This window comes from Cannabis sativa, chromosome 1 (genome assembly GCF_029168945.1).
Source record: "Cannabis sativa cultivar Pink pepper isolate KNU-18-1 chromosome 1, ASM2916894v1, whole genome shotgun sequence".
Classification (NCBI taxonomy): Eukaryota; Viridiplantae; Streptophyta; class Magnoliopsida; order Rosales; family Cannabaceae; genus Cannabis; species Cannabis sativa.
This window is the reverse complement of record NC_083601.1, coordinates 51,811,235-51,828,419: the sequence shown is the minus strand read 5'-3', so window position 1 is coordinate 51,828,419 and position 17,185 is coordinate 51,811,235. Positions and strand designations below refer to the sequence as shown.

Here is a 17,185-nt window from a genome sequence, read left to right as displayed (position 1 = left end):
ATATTCGATAATAATGATAACATAAACCACATAAAACCGTACCGCCCCACACTACAGTTTTGCTGTCTAATTTTTACGATTTTAACATCTTGCAATACATTACAGCTTGAAAATTTACAAAAACTACATATGTAATTTAGTTTGAAAAAATAGCAAAAACACACACCGTCAATAATAAAGTACTTGAAGAAATTCAAAGATGGTTTAATTTTGATAATCCCAATAAACTCAAGGATGTATACTCACAACCCTTCATGGTTAAATCAGACTGACTTCCAATAAAAAAGGTGTTCGTGTTGGTAGAGACATTCAAAAATTGCATCCATGGTGAAAGGTTTTAAACCAAAACAAAAAAAAACAAAAAAAAACAAAAAAAAAAAGAAAGATGGCAGAGTAAATAGTTGCAAAAGATGCCCCAAAATGCATCTCAATCATAAGACAAAAAGCATTTTAAATTTATACAATGACACAAATAGCAATATAGTTAATTATACATATAAATATATATATATAGATGAAACAAGAGCTTGTGTAGCTAAAAACATCTTTTTTATCTATATAAATCAGATGAGAAATGGCCCAATGCCCACTTTCTCATGGCCTGTGTCCTTTGTATCAACTATAAATAACAGTAGGACAACAAACCATCTTCTTCCTCTTTCTCTACCTATCCATTGATTGTACTCTCTTCTCTGTTTTATTAACAATAAATAAATTTTGTAGTGTAGAGCTCTTTGCCATATCCGTTTATCGAGCAGCAGCAGTAGCAAGAGCTACCCTTTCTCTCCCTCGCAACCTCGAGAGGGTAGAACTCCATCGCTAAACACCCTTAAATGAAAGCAACATAAGTTGCAGAAAAGTAATGGGGATACCATACCCCTCACTCATGAAGAACCCATTTTCCCATAGTTTTCATCAATAGCGATGTCAGCTGGATCTCCAATCCACGGTCGGCCTTCTCTCCATCGGAATCTTATCCTTAACTTCCCGTTCGCATCCACTCCAACCACCTCTCCCTTGCTTGCATGTGTCTCCATTCCCCAACCCCAACGAGGGGTCGCCAGCCCATCTCTAATCTTTACTTTGTCCCCAACTTTGAATGGTCTAATCCATTCCACTTCCCATGCCTTGCAAAGCCACAGCCTTTCCGTGAAGCAAAATGCCAACCATAGGTCCCCATCTTCCATGCGGTGAACGACTCCGATGCTTGAATGATTTACCTCTCCCCATTGATGCGTTGGGGTTGACACAGACGGTTTGACCCTAACCCAATCTCCAATTTGAAGCTCTTGTTCCTCCTCTACTTCAACTTCAGAAGGATCTAGCATCCAAGATTTTGAGCCTGCAGGAGTATATATTCTCAGCTTTCCATCAGCATCGATTCCAGATATAGTTCCAATACTTGAGTGGCTGTAGCCGGACCAGCCAAATCTCGGGTGCTTTACAGACACTTTAACTTTAACCTTCTTACCAACTGATAGCCTCTCCACTCTTTCAAGATGAGAAGTTGGCCCTATCCATTTTTCTTGCTCTCCACAAAACCCAACAAAAGTGGTTCCATCCCATACATCCCCTTCATACCCTAGTCCTTGAACCACACCAACACTTCCAGGTCCAATGGACTTCCAGTTATTTGCATCATGTCTTAATCGAACCCACTCTCCAACTTCAAACATCTGCTCAAGCTCGAGGTCTGCAGGATCACCTCTCCATAACCCAGGCAAACCGAAAAAAGCAACCCTTAATTCCCCATCAGCATGAACACTGGTTATGATGCCTCTAGAATCAGGCTGAGCCCCTCTCCAGCCCCATCTAGGCTCAGCAATTCCAGTCCGAAACCTAACATGCTGCCCGACTTTAAAGCACATAACCTTTTCAACATCAGTGTAATGAGTAATTGACCTACCTTTACGAAAACAGCAGGCTAACTCCAGATAACCCGTGTCTTGTATGCTATGTACAACAGCATAACTTTCTTTTCCGATGCTATTCCAGTCATAACTTGGTCTGGTCCCAAGGCTTGGTTTTGAACGGACCCAATCTCCCACTTCAAAACCTGAAAGCCTTTCCGCATCTCCTGGTGAAACTTTCCACAAGCTTTGCCGACCAGCAACTTTCACCTATATGAAGTACAAAATGCTTATCAACAATAAAAATAAATAGATAAATAAACACGTGATTGAAAGCATTAATACGCCGATGCTGCAATGGCCATTTAGTGAGAAGTTAAAGTAGTTTCTGTCTAGTCCTTTGATTTTAGCTTTTAACACCGACAATGGACTAAGACCGACATAATTAAACACACAAAATGAGACTGAGACATAGTTGATGTTCCGAAGGAAACTTAAACTCTCTATCTTGTATCCTCCCTCCATTTGACATTTGTTGCAAAACTACCTCAAACTCTCTTCTGTTACTTACAAACTCTCATTGTTTTTATCTACGACAATTAGTCATAACATTCAATGCCAAAGACCAAAAATTACAGACAATTTTCATTTAATTATTTATAAATATTTTTATATAATCCACCTATTTATTTAACACTAATGTTTAGCCTTATGGAAAATAAAATGATCACTAAGGAAATCGCTTTCCTGAGAATAAAAACACAAATCTTTGAAACTTTCTTATTTGAAAGCAACATTGGCCACAACCAAACAGCCCCTCAAGATGCAATATATTTTTCACATATTCTTACCATTCCTTTTTACTTATTTTGGTTTAACCTATCCAACAACATAATTGATTTTTCTAAAATATTATAAGACGGAAAAACATAGAGGAACTACTCTCTACTACTCATGCATGATATCATTTATAATAATAGTAGACAATAATACTTACATTCAATGTTCCATCCATATCAATCCTAACAATTTTTCCAACAGTGGCTGGAGATTCGTTTGACCATCCAAGTCGTGGCTGAGTTACAGAAGACATAATGTGAATTTCTTGGCCCACTTCAAATGCAGACACCTTCTCTACATCTGTAACAGAACAACGAAAGGGCTTGTTCCTGAAGCAGAAGGCAACACCCATGTCAGCATCCTCCTCTAAGCTGTGAATTATTCCAATACTGCTCCTTGTTATGTCATCCCATCCATATTTTGGGGAGGGTACTGAAGCTTTCACTCGGACCCAATCACCAACCTACTCATAATTGATAGAACAGTTGTATATTAAAATTATGTTATTAAAAAAATTATTCTTAATTAATTAATCTACATTGTAAGAATAACAAGTGAAATAAATCACCTTAAAGTCTTCCACCTTTTCCATGTCTGAGGGATCAGCTTGCCATGGTATTGGTCGATTTGGTATTTCAATGATTAGAAGACCATCACTCTCTATTTCACTTATTCTTCCGACACTATGATGAGTCTCACCACCCCAAGCATACCTGGGTTCTGCAACAGATCGCTTCACACATACACGATCCCCAATCTAAACACAATGTGTCAGAGCAAGAAATACACAACTAATCTTACAGAACGCTAAATATACAAAAATAAGGACAATAAATGTAACAATACCCTGAAAGGAGTTACAAGCTCAACTTCCTCTGGTTCACAGTGCCATGGACTTGGAAGGTAGCTCAACTCCAGCAACAGACTGCTATCTGGTCTGATACAGTAGACAATACCAATACTCCCAGGTGTTACAGATCCTAGTCCATGCTTTGCTGTTGTTAGAGTAGGCCGAATGCGAACCCAGTCGCCAACTGTGAATTCTTCAACTCTTTCCATTTCTGCAGGATCAGCTTTCCATCCTCTGGATGCCCCAGGAAACCCAACTCGTAAGATACCATCATCATCCACGCATAGAACAGTTCCAATGCTGTCTCGTGACTGACCACGCCAACCAAACCTAACAAATGAACGACGAAGTCACAATCTAATTAGAATACACAAGTAACGTGGGTAGCAAAGAAGCAGAGAGAAGATCCACAATGTTTGAAATCATTCACTGTATATTCTACTTCTAAAGTCATTCAAACTGCATAATCAAAACTGCTTCACAACAAAAATTAGCCATAGTTCCATTTATTTAACACATCAGAGTTAATGATGGAGATAGATAATTCACTACTCCATACAAACAAGCATTCAACTCCTTTCTAATAAAAATAAATAATTTTATTGGAAACAAGGGGAATCGAAGAAAACATTAGGGATAATACAAAAAAGAATACTGGGATCTGCAACAATTTGTAGCACACGAAAAAAAAAAGGGACTGGAATCAGAAATAGCCAACCAACCAAAGGTAACCACAGAACTACTTCTATTTTTACAAAATCACACAGTTGGAACAAACCTAGGCTCCTCTACTTCTGGTTTAAGTTGCACATGTTGTCCCCTGTCCAGTGGAATGACTTTTACAACTTCCTTTGCTAAAACACGAGCCTCTCCAGAGCAAAATGACACAATGAGATTGTCCTTGTCTGGGACAAATTGGACAAAGCCAACACTTTTATGTTCAGCATCTTGCCAACCATATGTTGGAGCGGTGATGCTTCTTTTAAATTTAACCCAATCTCCCACTTCAAATCTAAATCACCAGAGTGCACACAGTACTGATTAAAAATCCAAAAGCCGTGTAAAAATTCAACATCAACACAATGACAAAAAAACCCTTTACTTTTCTACTCACATTGTTGGCGAAAGATGGACTCCCCTGTTTACAAGTGCCTCCATCAAATCCTCAGAAATCCATTCCCGAGGAAGAGCCTCCAAAAAGTCACGTAATGTGCTGCCACTGTCACCATGCAAAATGATTGTAATCAGTTCAATTCAAAATGATTATTGACGAAAAGAGAGAATACAAAAGATGACAAGCTGTCATCAACAGTTACAGCCAAATACTCAGACCTCTAATAAAATCTGAAAAAAAGACTAAATATGACTGCCTTGCCACATTGTTGCATTTTTAGCATGGAAGTAATACCTTTTCTAAATACACAAACAATACTTGAATTCTTTTTAAGCAAAAAGTACCACAGGGGAAGAAGTGGGTCGGGTGGGGTGAGGAGAGCAGAAACTACTTGTAGAAAACCCATTAAACTACAACAAAGTACAAACTATTCATCCCCAAAAAGGAAGAAGATAATATAGACTTGAAAAATGATAATTCCTTTTATTTCCAATTTTATCTTTAGTTTTCTTTTTTCTTTCTGTTTCTTGTTTTGAAAAGAGACAAAGGTCACATGTCCATGAGTGACCTAAATGTCCGTTAAAAAATTATCTTTCTACTGATAATGTATCCATATAAAATAATCAAACGAAATCAATAAGCAATATGAACAATCGCCACTTACCTGTTATTTCTGACTTCTACAGCAGCATCTGCATTCCGAAGCATAATAATAAGCCATTCTAGATTCTCACGTATCATTTTCGCTGCATCTGCTGCTATGTGGAAAGCATTCTCACCTTCATCATCCTTGAAAACGTGTACAGAAATTGTTAGCCAGCAATAATACTAATCACATTAAATAAAAAGACAGCTGAAATTCCAAATAAATGTGAAGATATATGAGAAAAGACTAGAACAAGAAGTGAGCAGACAAGTCACATGGCAATGCACAATTTATCTGAAGACATATAGTGAAGCTAATGCAATATAATTTATTTTATTTATAGAAACAAAACCTCAAACTTGTACAAACATAGAAGATGATATAGGATTAGGATCACCTAATATATCTTTTATTAAAGAAAACAATTGAGATTTACAAAAAAAAAAAAAAAAGTGATTGAAGACAACCAATTTTAAACACTAGTTTGAAAAGAAAAAAAACAAAAAGCAGCGAGAGAGAGAGAGAGAGAGAGAGAGAGAGAGAGAGAGAGAGAGAGAGAGAGAGAGAGAGAGAGAGAGAGAGAGATAGAGAGAGAGAGAACCATACAATAATAGATGATTGATTCAGAATGAAGAAAATGAGGGCATTTCTAGCGTAGGAAAAAAAAATATCATATTGATATTGTATAAGCAAAACAAATAAGAAGTTTAAACTTTAAAGTATACTACTGTAAAATGTAAAAATAAATTCTAGAAAAATGAAGAAAAACCTGCAAATTATAATTTGCTCCAGATGATAGGAGTAACCCAACACATGACTTTGCCCCTCTGGCCAGCGCGACATGAAGAGGAATTGTATTATGATCGTTCCGTATGTTCACATCAACTCCAGCATCAAGAATGATCTATACAATAATTGTAAATTCACAACAATGTAAATCTAAAAAGCTATAGAAAAAATCCGAGAAAGCAGAGAAGCAGACACAATAATTACTGTAGAATCAATAAAAGCTTAAGACTTTCTAATAATCTATAAAAGCAATCTTGCATACCTTTACCAAGTCAACATCATTAGCCATAGCAGCTGTATGCAGTGCAGTTCGCCTATGCTGGGTATCTTGAGCAGTTGGATCTGCCCCAGCAGCAAGCAGTATCTGCACCATTTCTCTCCCCTCTAAAACAATCATAAAAATAATCATTATTATTATACTGGGAGCAAATGCAATAATGTAGAGAAAAAGTATAAAGAAGACAATTGACCCTTAACCAAATTGACTCTGTACTTGGATACAAATGCTTCTTTTTAAGATAAATCTTGCTCTTTCTAAGAAAATAAACACATAAATAATAATCAAGTAACTTCAAACAAATCTAGTTTAAAGTCTAGCATTACCAATTTCATGATCTTTCTTTACTGCAGCTGCCATACACAAAGCAGTACCGACTGGGCTGAAAATATCAATTGCATCAGCAATTTCTTCTGGAGTTGCAACTTCCACCCACCTTCTTACAACAGCCACATTCCATGTTGCCACGCATAAGTGTAATGGTCTGGTGACACCACAAGAATTTATTAGCATTCATGATTCAAAAGTAACAGTACACATAGTTCCAATGATTCAATCTAATTGTAATGCACATTATTGCAGCTCCATTTGAAACACTGGAAAACAACCAATCAAGCACCAGAAGATCATAACTAGTAAAAGCTGCAGGTTTACAGATACACTTAACAAGAGAAGTGAAATAGTGCTTTTTTTTTCTCTTATGTAAGATAAAATAAACATGTAGTTTGAACTGCATATATCAAATTGAACTGTTTTCTCAAAGGCCACAGAAATGTCAGGGTAGAATGACATCAAAATGAAAGAAAAAAATGATGTAAGATAGACGTCAACAAAAACTACAGGCTGCTCATCCAAAGGGATTCCGTAAATGGCAACCCAGAAGTGAAGCATTAAGTTAGCCACCTTTTGGAAAACATTTCAAGCATTTTATATAAATATATATATACAAAAAAGAGCAAGCTTTGAATTCCTTCATCATGTTCTTTCAACTATAATTTCATTAATTATTGATCAGAAATTCTGTTTTTTTTTTTCTGTTGCTGATATTTGTAATTTACATTGTTGACAACGAACATCTATTTTTCTGTTTAAACATACATTTAGGCATTTGTCTTTTCCAATACAAATAAAAGAAAAACTTTCTCAACACTAATTATTGTTAAATCGAGAACAGAAATAATATGAATACTCAAATTCATCAATGAGAATATTGACATTTTTTGTTTATAAGATAATGAGAATTTTATTGAGAAAACATGGGACAATAACAGTATTTTCCCATGAAAAGGTGAGTCATGACTCATGAATTAAACCACATACGGAGCAAGAATAGTTATTTTAAGGCCGCTTAAAAATACAAGTCTGGTAAAGAAAAATAAAAACGAGCTTACTGAACAATTAAAAGCAGCAAATCTGTTCTTTTTTTTTTCTTCATCCAGTTCCAATTTAGCCCAAATAATATCCAACAAAATATTATACACGACACAGAAGCAGAACAAGCACCAACACACTCCTTTCTTTCCATCACAAACTTTTATCCAATCTTTGTTGTCAATCATTCCATATTTCCCTCTCCCATCATATGGTAAATGTACTGTGTATTAACAATTGGGATGTTTGGTGTATGAGTTTCACTTGGTGGCCTTCTCTTTCTCAAAAAAAAAAAAGTTTCACTTTGTGGATTTTAGTTGAGAGGGGTTGAGATTAAGGGAATCTCAAACTCAAATATTTAACGAGATTGAGATTACCCCAAAAAATAAACTTAAAAGTGGGACCCACTCAATCATAAGCCCTCAACTAAAATTATACCAAACACAAGTTTGGTTTTACATTTCCATTCCAAAGAACTCAAACCCCCATACCAAACATCTCATATCTATCCCTTTTCTCAGTACTTATACTTACAAACATGTTCATGTCTGGAGCCCAAAAGTTGACTTCCCACAGTTCATGAAAAACTTTCTTTTTCTTCCCCATTTGAGTCATAATGTGTGTAAATTATGCCAACCAAAGTTGAAGAATTCAAATTTATACTTACGTTAAATTTTTTGAGTTCGAAAAAGCCATTGACATACAGCCACCATTTTCCAATATGACAAGGGCACAGTCTGTATATTTCTTGGCAATAGCCCTATGCAGCACGGTCTCGCCTTCATCATCCACAGCATTTGGATCAGCTCCAGCAATTAATAACTCCTGTTATGAATAATTTAGAGAGAGAATCTCGTCAGACAGGAAAGAGCATCAAACGCAAATCATTGATTTATCTAATTAGCTTCAACACCTACACGCATGCAATCAGGTTGGCCGTGGTAAGCACAAACATGAGCAACAGATGGACCAAACCCTTCCCTTAAGCTAGATTTCACATTAGCACCTCTTCTAACAAGAGCACAAACGCATTCTGGGGAGCCAGCTGCTAATGCAAAAACAAGCGGAGGATCCCCATCTTTATCAAGCACATCCACAGTTGCTTCTCTGTATTCCAAGATAGCATCAACAAGCTCTGCACTACCACGCCTACAAGCCAAGTGGAGAGCAGTTTGGCCATCTGAATTTTGAGCTTCTAAAAGTGAAGATATTGCAGTACTATCATTTCCCGATGCAGCCTTTGCAAGCAGATCTCTGAGTAAGATAAAAGAGTAAAGAAAATATGACAAAAATATCCCCTAAGGATACAATGAAAAAAGAGACTTAAGTCAAGGGTTTACCTAACGCCATTTACATCCCCTTCAGACACAAGTCTATGTAAAAGGTTGGTGTTATCTTGGAATACTTCTGGATCAGAAACAGGAGACGGTTCTGTCACATTTGATCCAGAGCATTTAGCGAAGTCACTGTATACAAACAAAAAGAAACAATTTAAAACTGTCTAAAACATTAAAAGTGACATATCGTTCACCCATAAAAATCTTCAGAGAGAACATTCATTGGAAAAATCCACAAGAATCAACAATCAATAAGTCTGATGAACTAACAATGTACAGACACATGGTAGGGAAAAAGACATGAACAAAACATTAAAAGCTTACTTATCAGGGCTTGCTGGAGGGCTACGAGGTATCTCTTGCAAATGACGAAGGAAAGTAGCTAACATTGCGCTGAAAGTAGGTCTTCTGGCTGCCTTAAACTGCAGACACTCACCAATCATTTTCCACAATTCCCTAGGTATCCCTACACCTACTACACTTGCATATTGTGGAGGTAACTTTCGAGCCTTCACGACAGCTCGATAAATTTCTTCTGCACTTAAGCCCGCCCACCTACAAAATAAATGTCACCATAAGTGATGAAAAAGATTAAAATTTTTAAATAGTACATGTGTTGTTAGACATACGGGATGGAACCGGTGCACATCTCAACCAAAGTACAGCCAAAACTCCAGGCATCTGACTCTACAGAAATACCAATTGCATCATCCCAAAACAAATTTAACGACTTTTTTACTGGCTCCCAAGCCTCTGGAGCTGCATAGTGCGGACTTAGCATTGTACAATCCATACAAGAATGGACCCTTGTGGTATCACACTCTGATCGAGATTTCCGACAGTCAGACTTCTTAAGAATTGCAGCAAGCCCATAGTCAGAAACCACTGCATGCCCATTTGAATCCAATAGAAGATTTGATGGTTTCAGATTCATACACACAACACCTGCCGCATGAAGTTCAGCGACCCCTCGTGCTATATCAGCTCCATATCTACAATTACAAAATACTCCATATGTGAGAATTACAAAACAAAAAACTCATAATTATGTTTCTTTATTTTCAGTCATCTATTGTAGTGGTGCACTGAATTTTTTTTCCATCAAAATAGTTTTTTTTTCTACAACCCTGGATTAAGCTTTGTGCATACTCTAACATACTAAAATACCAACGTTCAATACATAATATAATGTGCACCTTTAATAGACAAACAACCCAATTAATACATGGCCAGCTAGTTTTTTTTTTTTTTGCCTCAGAATTGGCCAGCTAGTACTTGAAATCTGGACTTGCTGGTACATATTAAAATACCCATGCCATGATAATATACAATTAGAAATTGGATTCTTTATGCAGTGATAAAAGCCATCAAAATCCAATAGGATAAAACTCGTATGGTTACTTGCTGGTACATATTTTATGGTCATTGGTCATAAAATATGAAAATGTTGAAAAGGATAATTAAATAATTAATCGTATGGTTGTACTTTTGAAATTTGTGGTATAAGTTGATGATAAAAAAACAGCAAAGTTACAAAAATTCAAGGCGAATTTCATTGCCAGTTACATAAAAATGATAGTACAAACATTCATAGTGGATCTTCCAGTTAAAGAAGAACATATCACCTCATTCTTCTAACTTTCTGCGTTATAATATAGATTTTTAGTGTATTACGAAAAATCCATCATGACATTCATCATATTATAGTAATGATGTGATAGAGGAAAACGTATTGAATGTATCAAGATTGTTATAAGCTTATTGGTGATATTATCAAAGTTTTTCCCCTAAATAGAATAGAAAAGGCTTATCAAAAATACAAGTGGCATAAATATTTAATCTACTTTCGAACATACTTTTAGTGAGTTATAGTAAAATAATAAAAAAAAAGTATACTTTGATTACCGCTACAGCAGTAAAAAAATTTACAACATTGGGGGTTTTCTAAATATCGTTCACGATTTGGCATTAGTGTGTCAGCAAAACGCTCTTTAATTTAAAATCCTTAACCTTATTTTGCAGTACTTATTATAGTGCAATGTTAATACCACACCTTCAAAGTGTGATACACTAAATTTCAATTGCTAGACCTATTGCGAAGTTAATCAGTTGCATTTTCAAACTTGAGTGTGATGATAAATAAATAGCTATTATATCTCAAAATGTATTACTACTAAATTCACTTAGATAATACATATGTATACACACACAAGAATAAGCAAACAACATATTCTTAATGTTCAGCAACAAAACAAACCAATAACACCAAAAAAAAAAACCAATTATCGAATCTAAGACAATTAAAGATGGACCATCTTTGAAGTCTTTATGATTGGAGATCCATACTCAAATTTAAACCATGAAAAAGTCTTCATTCTCAATGTCTTGGCACCCTCAACAACCTATGGTTCCTTTCTAACTAAAGATCCCGAAGAATGGCTAGCACCACACTTTCAGAAACATGTTTCCACAATATGCTTTGCGCACCTAAATTCCTAAATAAGCATAAATTAAATAGAAACACAAGCAAGAACTTCTATTCCTTAGCAGTCTAAACTAAATGCAAAAGCCACCTAACAGTGAAATGCAATCGTTTTATGATATTCCACTTCTATTCAAAATATACTTATGAAAGAGAAATCAAAACATCGGAACTTCTGTTGCAACCAAGCAAACACCTAAATGTTAGAAGGAGCATGGGGATACCAAGTAAACTCAGAAGGGGCAAAAATTAGAATGAAATGGAGAATTTATAACACAAAGGTTATTGAAGAAAGAAAAAATTGATACATGAAGCATAAACGAATTTTGTTTTCTAGATTAAATTCATATTATATGTAACCAACTTCAACAATGAAAAGAAATAAACTTTCATTGCATGCAATACTTTTCTTTAGCTACCAATCACAGCCTGCTTTATGTTTCACCCAAGAAACAATCTACCCCACTTTGTAAAAGTTAAGTCTAGTTCTCAGATCCTAAAGGTCCATGCTTTTGGTCTCCCCCATTAGTAAAGCCTCTGTGTGCAATTTCACAAGAGGTCAATGCATCCACAAAGTTATCCTTTTTTAAACAACACGCAGTTTTTCACCATGAACAAACACTGAATAGACCAGAAACAAGTCATGGATTCCACAACTTTTTTTCCCAAAAGAAATAGCATCAAGTAAATTATGAGGGTGAAAAGAGATAAGAAAGCTAGAAAACCTTAGGATTTGCTCCAAAGTGAGTCTGCCCTCATTGCGTTGCATCTCGGATTGAACAGACCCGTAACACCTGTCCATAACAAGACAAAACGAGCCTTCCATTCTCGTAAACCCGTGAAAAGTACATACATTCCGACACCACATTGAGGCACGCCGCAAACTTTCGAGCTGACCCAGCACCCAATCCACACTCGTCTCCTCCGAAATCACCACCTTCTTCACAGCCACATGGTGGCGACAACGCACTACCCCAACACCACTCATAACCGCAGCCCACATTTCAACACCAGCCCGTCTCCCTTCCCCTATCCGCTTCACCAATCTCAAGTCTTGGTGCGCACCAACTTCGATTACTGGTCCACACCGTCCCGAGCTCGATGCAGCAGAAGCACGACTACATCGACGGCGCAAGAAGGAGTCAACATCATTGTCCCCTCCCGCTCCTCCTCCTTCATCGTCATCATCATCTTCCTCATCGTCTGTGAAATCGCAATCGAAATTCGGAGCAGCGGCAGCACCAGGTGGAGCTGAGTTAGAGTTAGAGCTGGAATGAATTAGGGCGAGAACAGCGTAGTTCTTGCGCAGAGCCTGTACGGAGTTTCCGACAAGGGAAACATGGCGGCACCTGGGACAAGGAAGGGTCGTATCGGGACTAGCAGAGAACATTTTGGAGAGACACTCCTTGCAGAAGCCATGGCCACACTGAAGAAGAAGTGGAACTCTCTCTTCTTCGTTGTACCGCGTTTGGCAAACGGAACAACACGGCACTTTCATTTATTCTCTTCTTCCTCTTCTTCTTCCTCCAAAGCCTAATCGAAGAACAACTCACCAGAGAAGAAGAAGAAGAAGAAGAAGAAGAAAAGCTTAGTACTTCGGCTATGGCGGAGTACAGGAGTAATCTCAGGTGAAGATCTCGGTGAAGCGAAGCAGATCCATGGACGAAATGAGAGAGAAAAATAAAAATAAATATAAAAATAATTAATTATTAATTTTAAGAAAAATAAATAAATAAAAATAAAAAAGACAAAATGGAGAAATTATCAAAATTTTCAGGTGAGGAGAGAGAAAGAGAGAGAAAATAATATGTAGTAAGTTAGAAGAAGTAGAAGTATGAAGGGTTTTAGAGAGAGAAAGGAGCTATTTTTTGTATATTCCCAAAATGCCCCTCTATTTTTTTCAATTTTTCGGCTACACCTTTCCCACTAAACCTTCCTACTTCTTTCTGTCTAAACTAAAATAATAATAAATTAAGGTGAAAAAGAAATACTCACCAAACTTCTTAAGACAAGTATTATTGTACAACAATTAAAAATAAAATATGTTTTTATCAAAATTCTTAGGTAGGATTTTTGCTTTTTTTTATCATGGCTATTTTGTATTTTTGGTACATTAAAAGATTACATAAAAGTCTTGTGTGGAAATCGATTATAATATATAAGATGAATAGACTATTTTTTTTATTGCTAATTAATTTTAAAATCGAAGCTCATTCATTTTATCTTCAAATTCATCTCATTGCAAAAATAAACAAAACAAAAAACCTCTAACAAAGAAAAGAGCCACCGTAAATTCAAAAAAAAAAACTAATCCAAAAAATAGACACTTGTGATTCGGAGATAGTAAGTCAAAAGAAAATGGCCACCAAAGATCCAAAAATACCGATTCAAAAAGTAGAGCAAAAGAGCCACTTGGTTTTGAGGTGAAATCTCATTTATCTTATCCCAAATTCTAATATTATTTAAGTTTTCGATGGCAGTTCGCAAAATGAATTTTACAGTTTATGGTTTGACAAAACATGTATCTTCAGTTAGAAAATAAGTTATTCTGGTTTGAGAAAGTTTTACCACTAATTGTAGTTTGTTATATTGTTAATTATGTGTATTTTTGTTCAACATGTCAATCTCAATTTTTATGTATTATAGTTATATTAGATATTTTATTTTATTTATTTATTTATTTATTTATTTTGAAAAAGAACCTTCGTTCAAGACTTAAAACCAAAAGAGAGTGGGATTCACAGGGGGAAATCCCTCCCCTTTACAAAGCAAAGAACCGCTTTGGGAATGTCTAGCATTCTTAGCAAGTTCGTCCACAAAAGTGATATTGTTCCTTTTAACAAACACAACTGAACAAGAAGAAAAAGAGTTCATTAAACTTAAAACGGAAAAAAACTGGGCAGTGAACTGCCAATCCAGAGGCTTCAAATCACAGAAAGCCTTGGCCAACACCATGGAAATTATGGTCTAACTCACATGTTTGGTCTGTTTAGTCGATTTGACCCTCTTTCAACAATAATTGGTGTTCTTCTAATGCTAGGATTGATGGTGATTACTGATACAAGTTGTTGAGGTTATAGTTAATATGACAAGTAAGTTGATTGTGGAACTAGAAGAAGAATGGGAGGTGAACGAAGATAATGTTGTCGAATTCGATGAACAATCATTGGTTGGCCGAGTTATTTCGAGGAAACCAATTAATGTTAAGGTTATAGTCCAAATTTTTCACCTAGAAATACGAGCTCAATCTTGTAAAAAGTTGCCACATGGAGCCAAATTTTGTAGGAAAAAATGATTAAAGAATGATCATCTCACCTTGCTTGATAAGAACTTGCGAGAATATGCGAACGAGACAAGGTCTAATTGCATACAATGCATTGCGTAGTATAAGAATAAATAGGATCAAGAGAAGTTAATATTGGTCGTGCGTATACTGATTATATGCAATGATCAAGTATATCTCTCCTGCAACGAGTAAAGGTCGTTTCTTTACATAAGTTTGGTCTAAATGACTAATATGTTCGATGACTCGTCAAGGACTAACATGTTGCAAGTTGTCGACGCATGGGATGTTCTGTTATGGGATTAAAAGTGAATGCAAACATTCAAACAGATCAGGCCGAAAGGCCCATCTTGCGAGCATAACACCATAAAGCTCGTGAGCTCATGTGTATAGAATATGAATAGACAAGATGCGAATTTTCAAGTCTCATACGTTGCTGCAATTAAGTCAAGAACGGACGGAAGTGTTCTTCATTTATTCTTTAAACTTTGATTTTAATTTAACAATGTCATTTGTTGTAAAAAAAAATAATTTTAAACCGATCAGTTATGTAATTCTAAAGGGCACTTACTTTCTATATAAAGGGGTGATCCAAAACAAATAAACTAAGCTAAAATCATTACCAAAAGTAGAATAAGCAGACCAAGCTCTGACTGAACCACTATAATTCTCTTGTTTTCTCTTTATATTTCCTTTCTTTTTTGTCTATTTAGTAGCTTATACTTTGAACTCGCTATTCTAAGGGAGCACTAGCACAATTGCTATTGAATATTCTATTTTTTTTATATTCATAATATTTGATGTTGTTTAAATTTCTCTGACCAAATTTAGCGTCATTTGTGGGAAATATTATATTTCTAAGATTGTGGAGGAGAATCAAAAATGGTTACAGATCAAACGCACACGAACAACAACAATGAATCTTTCAACGTTGGCACTCTCAATGTTCTCATTTTCGGAGGAAGGAACAGCCCCCGTTGATATCGTCATAGGAGGAGTAAGAGGTACCATTGTGATTCCCCTCATCCTATTTTTTAAGTTCTCAGGGCATGCTGGAGAAACCTCAACACCAATAGCTACCATGGACAGTTTCCACCAATCACGCCCGTCGTCGCCTCTGAAGGAATCATCCAACTAAAAAGCATGCAATACACAGCTATATAGGAATAGATGCTAGCATTACAAGCAAAGATCGCAGGAAAAGACCAAATGTAAGTTCGACATCCATTAAGAGTCCTAAACCGATGTGGCATTGATAATCAGGTAATTAATGATAGTAGGCGGCATAATGAACACTTTCTAACACAACTCGTAATTGCATGGAACGTTCAAGTGAGAATAACCACGCTAGACTCGACCTGAATCAACCTATTTGTGACCCCGTACGCGGTAGAGGTCATGTTGTTCCTAACACAAACCAATAGCCTAGTCGAAGGGTGGAATGACCTCAGGAAGAAAAAGATCTCGACGGCGTAACCTGCGTAGTCATGGACAACCACAAATTGAGGTAAACAATGTCGAATCTCATTCCTTTTCCTCGAGGACTAATAGTCGCTCCCCCAGTGTTTACACCAAGTTAGGAACGGTGTTCACAAGGCTAGGAGGAAGGTACCATGTGCAGAGAGGCGACCTGCAAGAACGCCTTCAACGAAGTGTTTCGCGCATGTTCCCAGATCCCGAGGAATCACAATATAGAGGAGGAAACTTGTGATCCCCTTTTGGCCAATCAAGGTATCCCCCCTACAAATACAAATAATGCAAAAAAGGACGTTAACCCGCCACTTGCACCAGCTGTGCCCAACGATGTGGTAGTACCGGTGAATATAGCACTAGCAGCTCCACCAACGAGAAACCAAATTGCACCTGCTAACAATCCCCTGCTTCCAGGAGGGGTTGATCAAGAGATTGTTCTGCGAGCGCTAAGGATGATTGAGCAGTAGAGAAAGGACACTTATAAGTTGCATAGAACATCACCCTTCACCGAAGAAGTGCAACAAGCCAGACTCCCCAAAGTCTTCAGACTTTTTGATTCGCTTAAATATAAAGGTACCGTCAATCCTATAAATTATCTTGATAAATTTAACACTATTATGGAATTTGATCATGTACCTCAATTGGCTAAGTGTCGTATCCTTACCGCGACTTTGGAGAATCATGCACATGACTGGTTCAGCTAATTGCCTGAAGTAGTCATCTCAACGTGGGAGACGTTCGTGGATTTTTTCTTGACTCATTTTCAATCAACCATGACATATACAACTTTAGCAAACATGAAACAAGATACAAGTGAGACTTTACAAGATTACTTTAAGTGTTTTAACGTCGAGGTAATCAAAGTAGAGAAAG

General features: G+C 36.5%; 1 protein-coding gene across 1 annotated transcript; it reads right to left on the bottom strand.

The window, feature by feature from the left end:
* Positions 1-436: 436 nt before the first annotated feature.
* On the bottom strand, positions 437-13,370 carry LOC115705534 (E3 ubiquitin-protein ligase KEG). The gene is made up of 16 exons (XM_030632887.2): positions 12,282-13,370; positions 9,704-10,066; positions 9,399-9,629; positions 9,078-9,203; positions 8,655-8,991; positions 8,405-8,562; positions 6,693-6,850; positions 6,352-6,473; positions 6,070-6,204; positions 5,319-5,443; positions 4,655-4,759; positions 4,319-4,552; positions 3,537-3,870; positions 3,259-3,447; positions 2,848-3,153; positions 437-2,120 (listed from the first exon to the last, which is right to left on the bottom strand). Exons 1-16 carry the CDS (start codon positions 13,052-13,054, stop codon positions 885-887), a joined length of 4,932 nt encoding a protein of 1,643 aa, XP_030488747.1. The 5' UTR covers positions 13,055-13,370; the 3' UTR covers positions 437-884.
* Between the last annotated feature and the right edge of the window lie 3,815 nt (positions 13,371-17,185).

Bases quoted from the DNA above. Each gene is read 5' to 3' on its own strand.
- LOC115705534 (XM_030632887.2), bottom strand. From the start codon at position 13,054: ATGAAAGTGCCGTGTTGTTCCGTTTGCCAAACGCGGTACAACGAAGAA. The intron at 9,204-9,398 runs GTAAGCTTTTAA...GTTTGTATACAG, and splicing joins CCTCCAGCAAGCCCTGATAA to TGACTTCGCTAAATGCTCTG. The intron at 4,760-5,318 runs GTAAGTGGCGAT...GCATGGTGACAG, and splicing joins GTAGAAGTCAGAAATAACAG to TGGCAGCACATTACGTGACT.